This window comes from Camelus ferus, chromosome 14, assembly GCF_009834535.1.
Source record: "Camelus ferus isolate YT-003-E chromosome 14, BCGSAC_Cfer_1.0, whole genome shotgun sequence".
NCBI classification, from domain to species: domain Eukaryota; kingdom Metazoa; phylum Chordata; class Mammalia; order Artiodactyla; family Camelidae; genus Camelus; species Camelus ferus.
Genome location: NC_045709.1, coordinates 13,630,925 through 13,648,383, shown reverse-complemented (window position 1 = coordinate 13,648,383; position 17,459 = coordinate 13,630,925). Strand labels below are relative to the sequence as shown.

Sequence of the window (17,459 nt, the reverse complement as noted above, 5' to 3'; positions counted from 1 at the left end):
ATGAAAACCAACTTCTGAATAACTATTACTCATCTTTAGGAACTGACGTAGACAACACTTGTTCTCCGTACCCGTACTGGGTTAGGTGCTGCTCTTACAGGCTCCCCAGGGACCTTGTGCCCATCAGACTGAATTGTGATTTCCAGAAGATTCACCTTTTGTTAGTTCAGTGACTTTTTGGTTGATTATTTTTTTTCTCAGCATGTATTGGGATGCTTTCACAAAACGCATGCTTAATCAATGTTTGTGAATGAAGGAAAAATTGTTGCAAAAGGCAATTTATGAGGTGACTGGGTAAAAATATGAAGATGCTAATTGATTAGCGTATTACCAATTAAATTTTTTTTTTGGCATGAAAAAATCTTTTCTGTATTTCTTACTACATTTCTACCACAAAGAAGACGAAAATACAGACCTCATTTAACGATATTGTTTCTTTTCACATGGCTTGATGGATGATGAAGAAAAAGAAATCCAATCTATAAACCCTGACTGCCAGGCACCAGCTGTATGGAGAACAATGCAATTTCTAATCTCTTATAATGTGAAACGTGAGTGAGATTTTCCAGACTTGACTTTGGAGGTTCCTCTACAAAGTATATCTCATCTTTCTACCCCTGTTGTCGACCACAGGGCTGAATCTCTAATGGAGGGTGGCAGATAAGAAATGAAAGAAAGTAAAAGCAAAATTGAAGCTCTACATCACCTTGTGAATTGAGTGCCAGTTTCCAACTTTGTGCTTTGCAAAGTGGCCACTTTGCATTTTATCGGAGCAGAATTCCAATTATTTCCATCACTTAAGCAATTTGATTTCTTGCCTTATTTCCATTACAGAATCAAAATATTGGGATATTATATAGCATAATGATTTAGCCAAAATTCTAGTGTATATTTTTTTTATCGGTATTAGTGACACTTTTTCTAATGCAAGCCTGGGAAATGCCTTTAGTTACCATGGGAATGTTATGCCACACTGTTTATCATCCAGTCATTATTTTTTGTGTGCACTAAATCGCTTTGTTTAATGGGTCATATATATTCTCATGTACTTGTAATTTTGTTATCCTCATTTTATACGTTTACGTTAATAAATTACTTTACTTTTATACCCAAATTATTCTTTTTTGGTGATGCACTATTAAAGCAAGAAAGAAGCCTTTTAAACAAACGATTGGTAAGTTTAATGGTACATAACATACTAGCTTCAAATTTAGTGACTAATCTTCAGAAAATGAGGCTCAGATCCTATTTCAACAATCCCAGCCTTTTTCAAACAGCAACTGGATTTTGTGAAGAAGGTGCATATGAACATTTTTTTGTGTTTCTGGTTTTCAGTCATTTCACAGCAGTTTTCTCATTCTTTGTGGCTTCTCCACCTGATTCAGGAAGTTGAGAGGAGTGTAATGAAATTGAAATATTATTTGAGGTTTTTTTTTTCAAACTTCAGAATAGTTTGGCTATAATTTCTGGGGAACTAAATCGATTATGTCATAAAAATGATTTACTAAACTTGCTTTCTGTCACCCCAGTTTCACTACTACCTTCATGTTTACCTGTCATCAACCCTTCTCATCATTTCTTCTCTATGCACGTGATCTCACTCATCAAGGACTTTTTTCCTGTACATCTGAATATATGCTAAAGTACATGGAAAAAAAGAAATATGAAAATAACATTGTTAAATTACTGTTAAATATAAAACATAATGTAAAACATAATGGTATAAAGATTTTAGAAAAAAATAACTGAAGACCTTCATGATCTAGGCCGAGACAGGGGCTTCTGAGAACTGCCATAAAACATATGGCTGAAAAATTGGACTTCACTGAATTTAAAAATTTTGCTCTGCAAAAGACCCTGTTAAGAGGGTGAAAAGATGAGTTACAGGTTGGGAGAAGATATTTGTAACACACGTATCTAACAAAAGACTGGGATCTAGAGTATGAAAAGAGCTCTCAAAAGACTCAACGTGTTAAAAAATATAATAATAATCTAATTAGAAAATGTGCAAAAGACATGAACAGAAATTTCACCAGGATGATATACAGATGGCAGATAAGCACAGGAAAAGTTGTTCAACACCATTAGCTGTCAAGGAAATACAAATTAAAATCATGACAAAATATTAACACAACTATCAGAATGCATGAAATAGAACTTTGTGATGACACCAAATGCTGGCAAAAATGCAGAGAAGTTGACTCACTCATATGTAGCTGGTGGTATGTAAAGTGTGTGGCCACACTGGGATACAGGTTGCCTGCTTCTTGTAAAACTAAGCATGCAGCTGCCATACTACACAGCAGTCACAGTCCTGGTCACATCAAATCCTATTCATGAATTTTCACTGGATCTCTATTTGTAACAGACAAAAACTGGAAACAGCCCAGATGTCCTTCAGTGGGTGAAATGCTAAACAAATTGTGGTACACCCACATCATGGAATAAGACTCATGGAATAAGACTCAGCAAAAGGGAACACGCTACTAATACTTGTAACAACTTGGATGAATCTTCAGAGAATTAATGTTGAGTGAAAGCCACTCATGTCCCCAGTGATTACATATGGTATGATTCTGCACTTGTATGACAATCTTGAAGTGACGTAATTATAAAAATGGAGAATACATTAGATTCTCAGGGGTTTATAATTAAGGGGGGAGGGGCTAGGAAACGGATGTGGTTAAAAAAAGGCAATACCGAGTATCCTTGTATGGATGGAAGTGTTCTGTATCTTGACTATGGTTGTAGATACACAAACCTATATATGCGATAAAATGGCACATAACTAAATATACACACAAGCCCACCTACATGAGTACAAGTAAAACTGCAGAAATCTGAATAAAAATGGTAGATTATATTTATATCAATATTACATAATATTGTACTATAGTTTTGAAAAGTGTTTCTCTTGGGGGAAAAATGAGTAAATGGTACATGAAATATCTCTGTATTATATCTTGCGATTGCATATGACTCTATAATGATCTCAAAATTTTTTTTAGGGTGTAATGAAAAACAAAACAGAAGAGATAACTGTTCACTGAATATTTCATGGTATCTTAATTTTTTCCCCACATTTCCACTTTAGTATTTATTTGGTACTTATAACTTTAGAAGGATGATTTAGCACAGTTCAGTAATTTAGAGATAGATGGGACATTCTCATCCAGAAATTTCAGGCATCAGCAGATGACGTCTAAATGAGTGAAATACCCAGTTTGTGGTCGCTCCGCAGAAGCTATGGAAAAAAATATCAGTATCCTGTCTTCTTCTAGACCACAGGGCATGTTGCATCGTGAATGCTGAAGCAACACAGTTAGTTATTTCCTGGGCGTAAATTAAACCTAAGTACGTTGATGGTCTGAAAGGCAGTCAGTGCAGATAAACTCTTACTCCCAGAGTGGGGAAGTCTGGGTCATTATGTGCAGACTCAGGAAAATACAGTCTTTAAGAAAGAAGATGGTTGGTAAAACATTCAGACCTAAAGGAAACCATAAAAAGGATAGATCAGAATTAATTAAAATCCTGTCTTAAAGAAAAAAAAAAGTAATAAATGTTTAGCCCAATAATGAGCCAAGCCTGGAAGAACAGTATTTGCAAATGTTGGGGAAAGAGATATATTAATTCTTAAACAGCAAAAAGAAGTCCAGCATGACTGAAGTTCAGTGTGTACGAAAGAATGATGCTGAGAAATGATGCTGGTACCATCACGTGGGGCCACTTTATGAAGGCCCTGCTGTGGAATCTGCACTTAAATACAAGGCAAATTGAAAGCTCTAGGAGACTGCAAATAGAGGAGCGCAGTGAACGTATTTGCCTTTCTGCCTCACTGTAGTCTCTCAAGTGCTCGTCAAAACCTGTTGTTTGGCCCAATAAGTAACTCTTCCACAGAGCTTTTAGAATAACCTATGGATGTATTTCAAAAGGTAAAACAGCTAGTGAAGAACTTTCTTTGAATGGATTCAAAAGTCTCCGCTCTATTAAATAGAGCTAAGAAAGGCTTCCATGATATCCTGCTTGATGGAAAACAAGTCCCTAAGTTGTAGGTATAATATAATCCCATTCCTGATAAAAACAATAAAAAAAACCCCATAACCTATACATATTTATGTAATAATATATTTACGAAGGCAAAGGAAAATGGATGAAAAACAGCAAATGATTAGCAGTGATTCCATTGGGAATTTGGGAATCCTGGAGAGATGACATTTTAGTGCAGCCACATCAGTGTTTTCTGAGTAGTCGCATACATAAGCTCTAACCTAAGAAATTCAAATGAGGGAAATGCATGAATTGAGTGAAACAAATAGCACCACTGTCCAAGAGGAATGTCCTGCAAGTCACAAATGCGGGCCATATGTGTCTATTAAAGTCTTCTAGTAGCTCCATTAAAAGTTAAAAGAAACTTGGAGCTACTTTAATTAGTATATCTTATCCCAGTGCATCCAAAATATTATCATTTCAGCATGTAGCCAGTATAAATATTAATAAGGTATTTTAGTGGAAGCTGATGGTTTTGCTACTGGTGAATTTCACTGGCGGTGAAGACACAGCTTCACGGTGCATCAGCTAAAGGACAGCATGGCCACAGCCAGCCCTGGTCCCGTGGCCTCAGTGTTGGTTTAACTTCCTAGTTTCCAGCTGTATCATTTTGCAGTTAAAAAGCTTTAATGTTAGTTAATATAGTTTATTATTACCCATGTACATATAGAATGGTCACGAAACCTACAGGTTGAAGTGAAAATAATGAACAGTGTATTTTTAGAAAACAGTAGGGAAATCAGCTTAAAAAAATCTGTGAACACAAGTTTGTAGAGAAAAAAAGGTAGTATGATATTAATTCTAAAATTTAGCTGTGGGAAATTTAAACAACTATGAATATTTTCTAGTGAAAGAGACAGCAAAGAAGACAAAATTCCACAAGAATAAGAATTCATTGGCCAAGACTTTTATGACCTTGTGTCTTATCAGAATATCTAAAGAGATTTTCCTTTAAGCTCCAACTCAACTACTGAGTAGCTGAGTAGCTGGGTAAATATGGAAATTGTCATAAATGCCCTGAGCCTTAGTTTCTCCAGTTATATATGGAGAAATAATATTTAATATGGTTTTTTAAATTTTGAAAAATCATGTGATAGCACTATATAAACAAAATATATTGTAATATGTTGTGAAATAATTAGAATAATATTTTTGAAGTTAAATTTAAGGAGACTGCCAGGTATATTAAATTTCTAAATTCTATGGTTACTGAAAGTTCTGAATTTCAGAGAATAAAAAAACCAAAAGAAAAAAAAAATACAGCTAAACTGAAGAAGTAATTTTCAAAATGGTGAAATATATTCATAAATTTGGCTTTTTAAAATTTGAGTTTGGGAATAACAAATACACACTACTATATATAAAACAGGTAAACAACAAGGACCTACTATATAGCAGAGGAAACTATATTTAATATCTTGTAATAACCTGTAATGGAAAAGAACCTGAAAAAGAATATATGTATATATTCTTATATACATGTATAACTGAATCATTTTGCTGTACGTCTGAAACTAACACAACATTATAAATCAGCTGTCTGTCAATAAAAAAGGTTTTTAAATCTGAGTCATTGTAAACATATATATAGAGACTCATGGATGGTTTTTGCTAGGCTGATTTTTAGGGGTACTACTTAAACTGTTTAAATCAGCAGATGTCTAAACTGTAGAAGGTTCTGCTACAAACGCAATGCACAAATAACTAAGAATGAACGGATTTCAGGGCTCGATGTCTGCTCTTCAACAGAAAGACATGGGACTGGACAATCATTCACTCAAGTAAATGGCAAAATTACTAAAGATTGTTGAACAGTGGGAGGGGTGCATTTTTATACCACTGGTCACCTATATTCCTCCCCCATTGGCTGGAAAGCCTTGGAAATTGGCTGCTTCTTTGAAAATAGTAAGTTTACCACCCTTAACTCTTCATCAAATTTTTCTTTCTATTCCAACAGTTACCCAAGAAATTGCATTGTTTGGGTTTGTGTGCTTAATTACTAAAGTATGTCAAGTTGCTATCCAGGTCAAGGCAAGAAAGTGAGTATACTTTTGCAGTATTTTAATTGACAGCCTGTAAATAAAATACCTAATTTAAGAAATTTTGATATACAAATATCCAACTTACCTAACAGTTACATTCTGAGGATGATTATCACTTTGAAAAATATTTCATCATTTTACAAAATAATTCACCACCATTCTTTTTTTTTTTTTTTTTTTTTGACATAGCCAGTTCCCTACTGGAGTTAATACAGATTTATTTACACAGATATTTGCAGGAATACATCTATCACAAACGATGAGGTGCATCTTTATAACATTCTTTCTTGTCAATGGGTTTTCCAAAACATATCTATGATAAGTGAAGTGCTGTGAATTGAACCTAATTCTGTGGAAGTTACACTGAATTTTCCAGATCTTCTTCCACCCAACCCTGGCAATAAGTAAATAAATAAAGATGAGCAACAAGAAGATCAAGAGGGCAGGAAACACAAGCAGCATTAATTATGAGTCCAAGTGTGATGTCCTACCTCGCTCTGGTGTTGAGGAACTTCTGGTGCTAGAAATATGAATAGAAATGAAAAGAAACTGCAAATTACTCATTTAAAAAACCTCAAAACCCTCTTTACTTTGCAAACCTGCTACTGTTTTATGTTTTCTTATTCTTTCCCTACTGTTCTTCTTCATCAATGCTACCCAATATCACTACAGATTTAGAATAATACTCAATTCTACGATGTCCGGTACAATCAATACCCAGTAGTTTGTTTAAACTCATAAATGCCTCTATCAGTGACGTCTGCGGTTTGTTAGAAACCATCATTTCCAGAGCACTGAAAAGCAGTTATGTTACCTGCGCCGAATAAATCCCTGTAATTACCACCATGTTCACCTGTAAAACATCGGAACCCTAACCTCTGATATAAATAAGCTACTAGGAAAAATTTGAGGGTGCCTTTATTGTTGGTGGTGGTATTTAAAGGAACAGAGGAAATCTGATACTAAATTCTGACAAAGTATGTGTCATGGTGATGTACGTGATCTTCACTGCGGCTGCGAGGCACGGGGAAACACACACACGCATAACAGAGACAGCAAAAAAGGAATCACTGAAAAACACCCCAAGGACTGAGACTAGGACTACAATTTCCCAACTACTGTATGTCTGACTTAGAAGAACTCAGGTATTTCACTATCTCCGAGGGCTTATTCTGAGTCCTAACATACTTGGGAGCAAGGTGTTCTCAAAGCAGTAAGAACATTCATTAAGCTTATTGGGTTACTCTAAAGCTCCCTGCCTCATTCTTAAATCCCTAGGACAAAAATCCAGATTTAAAAATGAGCAGTATCTCAGTGCCTCTGGCTTCCCTGAAAACGCTAAACTTTCAAATTGAATTCTGATATCCCATAACAAATATATTAAAAAATATATCCTAACTTTTCTAATGCAGTTAAATCTAAAGAATCGAATCCATGACATGTTTAATCTTGCACAATCTTTTGCTTTACAAGAAGGACATGAATTTATGGACTTTACCAAACTCATTCTCACTCAAAACATAGCATTTCAGAAGTGGTAATAGTAACGCTTATCTGTGCACGTTGTTTTGCTTGGTCTTTGCGCTGTGCGAGGCGGTGCAGGGAAGTGGTGAAGGGCAGGACCCGGAAGGACTCCTCAGGGCTTCATCACTAGCTGTGCACCTCAGCAGAGTTAGTGCTTCTTCCATTTCCTCATCTGAGGAAGTGGTGACAAGAGTAGCTACTTCTGAGGGCTGTCACGAGCAGTACCTGTGTGTTAACACACGCATAGTGCTTACAGCATGGGCCGGCATCGCTGCTGCTGTGCAGCTTTGTATTTGATGTGTGGTTACCAGAAACTGGGTTTTGTCCTACGATGCAGTCCTCGGTCGATGCTAAATCATATATGATTTGCCTAGTCCATGGAGGTAATTTTTGAAGTATAATGAACTCAGAGTGTTTCTATTGATTTGAAAGAAATGCTAATTGCGTGCGGTGAGGAAACTTCTATTTCCGTGATGGCTTAAAGAGACACAGGTTACATAATTTAAATTTTAAGGAGTTGCCAATACCTTTTTCATATCTGATGAAAACACTTCCTTTTCAGTGGTTCAATGAATGAGTATAATATAAGCTGAATTACTTTGTAAACAAGAGAAGAAACAAGCAATTAAGAATGTTGTTTCCATAGGGGAAACTATATGTCTTTACCTACTGCTAAAATTAATAATGATTTGGGGGTGGTTTCAATTTTAAATAAATATATACCAGTCACTGGGGGGAAGAAGAGACTACTAGGAGTTTGTACTTCTTTTGAATTATAACAATATCGCACTGACTGAAAATAGAATTTAACTTTGCTTAGATTTAGACTGTTAGAATGAATTCATTCACCTGGATACTATGAATGTCCAGTCATCTTGCTTTGTTTAAGATGCTTAAACTATTCTAATTTATTGTTACCTTTTTCTAGGGCTGAGAACTTATGCCACATTTTGGAAATTCACTTACCCACAAAGCCTCATACTTATACTGATTTGCAGATGAATCGGGAAAAAGGCATTAAAAAAACTTAAAGTGGAAAATTTTTCTGACAAAATATCATTAACAAATCGTCAGTCATCAACACTGATTAACACAAACATTTCTTTTACTTACTGAAAGGAAAAACGGGCAACCTAAAACTCTAGAAAGTATCCTTGACTTCCATTTCTAGAGTTTGATCTGGGCTTGGTGAGAGGAGGCTTGCTCGCTTTGATTGTGCACAGTAATTATTTACATGCTCTTAAGAAATAATTGGATAACATCTGGGTTTTATAGCCAAACTGCAGGGCTGAATGAAAAGTAACTAAAGGTGCAACCATCCCTAGAGACCCTAAAAAATTATGAAAAGCTCTAATATTTCAGCTACATTTTTTTTGCATATAAAAAACTTATGATAGGAGTCCTCTACCACATATAATAAGTTGCATTTGTTTAATTGAAAAAGAGCTAAAAATTTCCTGTGGGTTATTGCAACAGTACAGGAATACAAGATGTGTTTATTTATTAACCAAAAAAAAAAAAAAAAAAAAAAAAAGTAAAACAAATTGTGAAAGCAAAAGCGGGCTACAAACAAGGGTTGTCGATAGACTTTGCTTGATTTAAACATCACACGTTAATATACCACGGTTGATAAATGCTATGAAGTGTAAGTTAGCATAGGCTAATTTACTTTTAAACATCTCCCCCCACCCCGTACACACACACCCAAAGCACTATGGAAAATGTGTGTTGTGGATGATAAACGCTTCCTCCTTCCAGGTTCACAGTCTTGTGGTCACATAATCCTCGTGGGTGACCGTGTCTGTGGCCTCGTAGTCTCGACTCGAGTCCTTGTCCTTCGCGTGCTTCTCCTTTGGTATGATCGGAACCGTGTCCTCCACCACAACCTTATCCGACTCGAACGAACCCACTGCCCTGCTTGCCTGTAAACCCAGGGAGTCCGTGTTTCTCTCTCGATGATCTACTAATATACACTGTTCGCTGAGCCCGGGGATGTTCAGGTCACCCCGGGAAGCTAATCCTCGAGATTCCAGGGGGATATTTCTCTCCGGGGGTCCTTCGGCTTGTTGGCGAGCAACCCCTTCCGAAACGGAGAAGATTTGGTTTGCATGTTGCTCGGCAGCGTGGTGTTTTGATCGTCTGTGAAACAGCCCGAAGTTTTTAATATCGGTCACAAAATTGACTTTCCTCGGCTTCTCCCTCGGGGGCTCCTGCACCACGAGCGCCGAGCCATTGCTCATGTGTCTCTCGGAGGCGATGGCGGCCGATCGGGGGTGAATCAGGGTGGTTAAGTCGAAGAGGCTGAAGTTCTTTTTCTTGTCCTTGCTGCTGCCTTCGTTGTCACTCTTCTCATCGGAGTCGACGGAGTTAGAAGACTCCTTCATGCCCTGAGCAGACTGTACCGTGGAGAGTTTGCTTCCTCTTAGTAAGCCCAGGACCTCAAAGCGGAAACTAGAAATGTCTTGTTTGAGTTCCTAAGTGAAAAAAAAAAAAAAAAAAAAGACAAAATTAGCTTGCGACCTAAACGAATAAATATTAGGAAACATCATGTGCTCCTTTCATATCATGGGTCTGACCTGTCTTCACCCACTTCTGAGAGCTAGGATTCCACCCTGCTGGGGTTTCTGTTGAGAACTGTCAATTCTCTCACTGGTACTTGTATCATTTCTCTGTTGGAGTTCTGTAGTGACAAGGGACTTCCTAGGGTTGATGTAAAAAGAACCAGGAAGAATTTTCTTTTCCACCACTGTGTAGTGGAGTCTGTTGGTTTCTTTGTTGTTGGGTCTTTTTTTAAATGAATGTGTCTATTTTCTTAAGCTTTTGGGGGGAGGGGGTGGGCAGGGGGAGGTAATTAAGGTTTTTTATTATTTATTTATAATGGAGGTACTGGGGATTGAACCTAGGACCTCATGCATGATAAGCCTGCACTCTACTACTGAGCTATACCCACCCCTTCCCTTGTTGGGTGTCTTTCAGCCGACTATTTCACATCCTTTCTCTCCAAAATATTCATCCACTTTCAAGTCATTTCAGTCTCTCAGGGATGCATTTTTTTAGAGTTTTTTTTTTTTTTTTTTTTAAATATTGGCACAGTTTGCTGTCCAAAGGAATGCCTAAAACAAAATAATGAAAGTGGAATCTGCCCTTCCAAGAGTTGGCAGTTACTTTCAATTGTTTACTATCCTGGAGTTGATTTTATCCCAACATCTGGGTCTGCCCCTATCCCCTGGGAATTGTTGCAGAACAGACAGCATTTCCTACAACCATCCTTTTATCTTTCTGGACAACTGAATTCTCAGTCCTAACCTGACAGTGGCCTTTGAGGTGGCCTTCTACCTCTAACCTGTCTCCCAAAGCACCATGAATCATTTAATGCCAAAATTTGGATGTTGTGGCCCCAAAGAACATTTTGGATCCTAGCCACCTTTCAGTCTGTGCTTTTAGTTTTGCAATTTATCTCTTTTTACCTAACTCGCTGCTTATATTTATTCTGTCAAGCCTGCTGTTTTTCTTTGTCAAAAGTCTCCAGTAAGGTATTACATTTGTCTGTTTTTGCGTCTAAGATCTTATTGACTTCAGTCAATCTTCCAAAATCTCTAAAGACTCATGCAGAATAACAAGGGTATTTTACACACATGATATGAGCAAATGTATATTTCAGGTATTCCAATTCTCTGATAGAATTAAAAAAAAAAAACCCAAAACTGCAGGGAGAAAAACTATATGTAAAGTTACAGTTAAGCTCAAACTTTAAATTTCTTGCTACCAAAGCCATGCAGAACAGAAAGAAGGTTTTTGTTGTCATTGTTTTCAGCACCTTGGTTACTAAATGTTTCAGGTTTAGAAATCAGACTGAAAGTTTAAGAGCTAAAGCTTCCTCACTAGAGTGTGGCCAGGATCAGCAATCAGAATGCCACAGGCACTAGGATTTTTCTCTGCCTCCAGATGGGCCCCCTTGATCTTTCATATTAAGTATGTTTCAAAACAATGCACTTTGCAAAGAAATTTAACCACTTTTTTTTTTTTGATAATTCAATAGGGCTTTAATTTAAAAATCAGAAGACAGATAGAACACATGGCTAGCTCAAACTTTTAGTGTGCTGTTCCCGGTTCCATGCTCAGTGGAATCTGCATCTCAGTGATGAAGATGGAGGTGGTTACCTTAAAGTTCTCCTCAGTCAGGCCTTCTTCAGTTTTGGCGTCTCTAATCATAGCGGCGACATACCGCTTCACCAGGTTCCTCATAACTTCCTGAGGCATTTAAAAACAAGAAAATTGATTTTCAGTACATAAATATGACTTCTCTCTTGAGTCAGTTCTAAAGACAAGATTGTGCTTTATTTTAATGCAAGTTTCAAGACAGAAGAATAACTTACTTGATATTGGTGATGTCTTCTTAAATTATCAGCCGCTCGCCTCTGAAACGGAGAAGGGACATTTACTTTTCGGTTACAGTGATATTTTATCATTCTGTAAAACAATTCCTTGTTCTTTTAATCAAGGATATTATTTTCCTCATTCCTCCAAAGTAGGAATTTTACTGGACAATGGACACGCTAGAGAGCGTGCTTCATATGAATCCAAAGAATGATCCCAAAATGCAAGGTTATAATTCCTGCGGCATTTAATATACATATGTTAACAATGATGGCAAGATTGTTCTTTTACTATAAGGTGATGGAGAATTAGGTAATCGTAGTTATACCAACTCTATCCCAAATCACTTACAATGATGCTACGAGACTCAGATGGGACATCTCATATACAAAATGAATGTCAAATAAGAATAACTGATAGCATAAAAAGTTAGCATTATATGAAAGTCTTCATGAATATTAACATAGCAACATTAAGCATTGAGCCATGATACACAACGTGTAATCAGGAACACTGTAAGACAATAAACTCCCCAACACTTAATTTCAAGCACACGTACATTAAGAGGAGATTGCTTTTCTTAATTAGATGGTTGAATTTAAAATCAAATCAAATCAAAGATTCTGTTCAAAGATAGTGTTGATTAAATTTTAATTTTTAAAACAAATGTAAGTCCAAGCTGTCATTCTGAAGAGGTCAGAATGGTTTGGGAGCAGAGCTGGAGTTAGTACAAAGCTGTGATTATGGAGGGCAGAATGGAGAGAGATGTTTAACGACTTTTTAAAAAATCCATTATAAATTGAGTTAAATAATAAAGAACAGTACAATTATATACTTGCAGATTTCACAAGTATTCTAAAGCTACTAGGAAAAAAGCTCTCATAATCCTAATTTTATGCAAGTTGAAATAAATATCAGTATTGATTCTTAAGAAGAAAACTGGGCAAAGCAATCTAAAATAAAAATACTTCTGTCACAAAGGAATGAATTTGGTAAACTGAGAAAGCAAAAGAGGTAACATATCTTGGGTTTAAACAAGTCTTTTGATCTTGTTCCTTACTAAATACTTAATCATAGGCTGATAAAATGGAATTTTGAAAAGGGCTGTGCGTACATCACTGTGAAATGATATTAGGAAAAAAAAGAAAACAATTCAAAAGAAACTGCTTTTTCTCTTTAGGGGAATAGGGGAAAATGACATTTTCACTGGCCATGAAAATGGATTTGTGTTTCATGACTGTTAGTGACTTTTAGAAGCAGATGAGACAGTGTGTAACTTTCTAAAGACCGCTAACGGTTTGAGTACATTCAATTTTACATGAATCTTAAGAAACAAATTTTCAATATGATTTTGGGATTCATTAAAAGACTGGGAAATTTGAAACTTAGTACAAAATTAGAACATCTTGAAAAAAAATCATGGGAATTTTAAGACTGGGCCACAAGATGGAGATATGTGACCCTTATTGAGATCAGCTGAAATCCCAGACAAAAAGCACTTCTGGAAGGAAACAGGCCTTTGAGAACTTCTTAAGTTTTCTTTCAGTGAACACAAATACTAAAGCAGACTGTATACTAGCTTCTTTGGCATTCTGGTGTAAATGTCATACAGGAGATCGTATTCCATGATTTAAGTAAATAGAAACTCGGAATTTAATACAGAATTTAGTCAACTCAATTTTTATCATCTTGGGGTTCTATAGCATTTCGCTAGTTTAGTCTTTAAAAAACCAATAAAAAATAGTCAGCAGAGAGCAGTTTGAAGTCATGACAGAATTAGAAAATTAAGAGCAATAAGTGAACATTATCATAACGCATTTTAGCATTAAAGAGATCACAAATTGTCTTGCCTTTGGTACAACCTTAGTCACATACAAATTTCAAAATTTGAAAACAAATATAAATAGAGCAAATATCACACTTTAAAAAATAATTCCAGGTTTATTTTTTTAGGATAAAAAAATTTAAAACAAAATAGCCTGGCAGAAGGAACATAGAACAAGTTTGCTATGATAACTTTCAGAAGTTATTCAATATCCACAGCCCAGGTTTAAGGCTAAGCTAATCTGGTTGTTTTTGCCAACCAGTTTGTTACCACACCTATATGGGGATACGACGGAACAAGTTTTAGTCTTGTGAGTGAGGTGGTATAAGCCAACTGCACTTGAATCTCCTGGAAAATAAGGATGGATGCGGTTAACCATCTTCTGAATGCTGAAAACAAAAATGAATGCAATGAAAAGAGTTTGGAGCAGAGAAAGTTTTACTGCAGGGCCAAGCAAAGAGAACGGGTGGCTTGTGCTCAAAAACTCCGAACTCCCCAATGGCTTGAGGGGGGGAGTTTTTACGGGCACAATTTGAGTTGAGGGCAACGGGGTTTGTGACTTTCTTCTGATCTGTTGTTGGTGATCCAGGACGCCTGTGCTCAGCCTGAAGTTACCATCCTCCACCTGGGCGGGGGCTTTAGTTCTTGCAGCAGAACTCAAAGATACTGTTATGTATATTTCTTCTGGAAGAACCAGGTCCCTGCCCCAGGGCTGCACTTTTGTTTCTCAACTGCTCCTCCTTTGTTTCTGTATTCCCCCAGCTCTGCTAGCAGTTGTTTGAATCTGCCCTTCGGAACTCAGAGGAGGTCTTAGGAGGCTGAAGACTTTTTCCTACAAACCAGAAACAGGGGACAGGGAACAGGTTTGTACGGGGACTGCCCCATAGGGTCCTGCTCGGTTTGTCTCTGTAAATCCTCCCTTTCCTCCTCCTAGCTTCTGGTGCTGTCTGCCAATCTCTGGTGTTCCTTGGTTTGCTCCTGCACAATTCCAGTGTCTACTTCCATCTTCATACGATGTTCTTCTTGTGTCACCTGGTCACGTTCGTATGAGGTCTCTACTCCAGTATGACCTCATTTTAACTAATCACATCTGCAAAGGCCCTATTTCCAAATAAGGTCATATTCTGAAGTGCTGGGAATTAGGAGTTCAAAATATCTTTTTTTTATTTGTGGGGGAGACACAATTCAGTCCATACGAGATGTACTCTTTGCAATAAACATAATGATAATTTTTGGCAATTGGTGACATCATTCAATATTATGTAACAGAGTGACCACCAACAATAACTAGCATGTTTGCAGCCTTTTTATTGGGGAAATTTCAGCTAAGCGTCAAAAATATTTACAATCATAAGGGAAGGCATTACATCTTATAATTATCACGGGAAGTGACCAAGAACAGAATTGACTGATAGGCGTTTATGAAAGTGTGAATGAAAAATGTTGCCTGCCGTGTCAGTAACCAAAGGATGCTGCAGCCATCAAGCCTCTACAGCCGCCCCTACCCCTCTGTGGTGGACGATGGAGACCAGTGGGTTGCTGGCTGCCAAGCCATCAGCCACTGCAGCCACCCCTAACGGTGCACCCTGAGGGGAAAGAACCTGATACAGTCCCTGGATAGCTAAGGTGCATATCAAAGGAATGGTTTAAATGAGCCCTGATTTTTGCATCTTCCCACACAAAGGAAAGAGCTAAATTCATTAACTTGAGAGCAAAACATAATTCTCAGCTTTCAGATTGTGCATTTTTTTTTCAATTGACAAAAGTATTATAATAAAGGACATTTCATTTAAAAAAAAAAAACCTAAGGGGAGAGGAGGTATTTAATTTTTTCAAGCTATTCATATGTTAAACTTTAATTGATAAATGACCTGCCATGACTAGGGGTTCTCCAGCTTTACTAAAAAATAATAAACTGGGTGGAATTAGATCACGGTAAACCTAGGTTAGAAATAAAGACATTTTCTGTGAATGAGTTCATGTTTGCAACATTACTGGGAAATTTGTGGAGCTGCATTTGGCAGCTTTTAAAGAAAATAACTTAGGTTGATACTGAGCAGGACCCTGTGGGCCCCCCAACCCCTGCCTCTTGTTTATAGAAAAGCTGAAGTCTCCCAGGCTCCGTGAGTCATGGAAGAAGAGCAGGGTCCAGCAGTTGATGAGGACAAGCCTGCAGGCACTGGGGGAAAGCAAGGACTCTGATCACCTACCAGCGATTAATTGCAGTTGCTCCCCCATCTCCCTTTAGAACTTTCAGGGCTGAACAGAATCTTTGAAGTTCTTTTTAGGGGGGGATGCTGGGTCCACTAGATTGCAGGCATTCTAATTAAAAGCAACTTTTCTTTTTGTTGCCAAGGCTGTTGCCCTCAGGATCACACCCCTGCCCCTCCCTCGAATAGAAACCAATTATTCTTAATCTAAGTCTCAGGAGGCAGCTGCAGAGAAGAAACAAGAAATGGTTAGAACCAGTGGAGCCCAAGATGTTGGTGGGTCTGACTTCCAGTGGACCTTGAGCCTCATCGTACGCTCATTATAATGTATCAGCACGCTAAGTGGCACACCCAGCAGTGCCATGACAGTTGATGATTGCCATGACAACAGCGAGAAAAGCCCATACAAGGACTGAAGAGCCTGTACAGGGATTGACTGGCTCCATCTCAGCCAGAAGGAGGACGCGATGGTGGAAGCCTCCCATAAAAGTCCCGGTGGCCCGGCCCGGGTGGAGCTGTCTCTGCCGGCCAGCCTGGCTGACAGCTCCCCGCTAGAGTGCTTTTCTTCCCTTCTCCCTGCTTGAGCACTTTCCTGCCTTTTTCTCTTTTGAGAAATAAAGCAGCCTTTTCACTTTGTCCCTCTACCTGTGCTTCGAAATCTTTCACAGCTGGCGGCAAGGACCCACAACTTGGCGGGCCTCTAATTTCAGGGGTCTCATTATCCGCTAACAGTTGGTTGTCTGTTATGTTTAAGATGGGGAAAATGCGCTGCATGACCAATCAGGGACTTTCTTCCCTTAACCTGATGTCTAGGGTAAGTATTTTGGAGGGAGCTGTGGCAGTTTTTTAATTAATTACATTGGCAGTCTGGCACCATGCGCAGAATATTCCTTGGCAAGGTGGCTGTCGACGCAGGTGCCCAGGGCACACCTGGGCACCGCATGAACAGAGCTCTTGGTTTGCAAGTTCCTCCTGATTCATTAGGACAGGACAATGGCAGTATTTGGATCACAGGGCTAATGATAAAGGAAAAGACCAGCTAGTGAGATGCCTTTGCTGCCGCGAGGTAACTCCGCATTTCAGTGGACGTGTCAGGTTGCTTCAGAGCGGCAAGGGTTTCCGCAGCTGTGAAAGGAAGGGCTGGGGGGCCAGCTGTGACATTTTTCTCCCTCTTCATCTGCCCTTTTCTCCGGGGCCACCGTGTGAGGTGTCGGGCTCCCTTCAGGTACTGGCTCCCTGCAGTCAATTGTCAGCGCCGCTTTCTTTCATAGCCACTCTGGCTTTGGTTTATCACTGGTTTTAAGCCCATGAATTATGCCTTTTATTCTCTGCTTTGCTCAGTGGCTCCCTTAGGGAGGCAGCTTGCTGTGTTCATCTTTTAAAAACAAGAAAAAAGGCAAGAGGCCATTCCAGGATGTGGTCCCTCTGTCACGA

The 17,459-nt window shown here is 38.2% G+C and overlaps 1 protein-coding gene and 1 long non-coding RNA gene across 11 annotated transcripts in view; one reads left to right on the top strand and one right to left on the bottom strand.

Moving 5' to 3' along the window:
* The window catches only part of LOC106729342, a 65,157-nt gene that overhangs the window by 33,964 nt on the left and 13,734 nt on the right, over positions 1-17,459 (top strand). For 4 of the 6 annotated variants that reach the window (XR_004325695.1, XR_004325697.1, XR_004325693.1 and 1 more), the window contains 2 exons: positions 14,578-14,678; positions 16,172-16,661. The exons of 1 other annotated variant lie outside the window; for it this stretch is intronic. This is a non-coding gene — a long non-coding RNA (uncharacterized LOC106729342). Of the gene's footprint in view, positions 1-464; positions 1,095-14,577; positions 14,679-16,171; positions 16,662-17,459 lie in introns of those variants that run through there. One more of the 6 variants, XR_001365729.2, reaches the window with a different exon arrangement.
* TRPC4 (transient receptor potential cation channel subfamily C member 4) overlaps positions 6,094-17,459 on the bottom strand; it is a 170,706-nt gene continuing 159,340 nt past the window's right edge. For all 5 annotated transcript variants that reach the window (XM_032496268.1, XM_032496266.1, XM_032496267.1 and 2 more), the window contains 3 exons: positions 11,990-12,031; positions 11,775-11,864; positions 6,094-10,087 (listed from right to left, as the gene is read on the bottom strand). In XM_032496268.1, the coding sequence (XP_032352159.1) occupies positions 9,374-10,087; positions 11,775-11,864; positions 11,990-12,031 (846 nt within the window). In that variant the 3' untranslated portion in view covers positions 6,094-9,373. The remainder of the gene's footprint in view (positions 10,088-11,774; positions 11,865-11,989; positions 12,032-17,459) is intronic.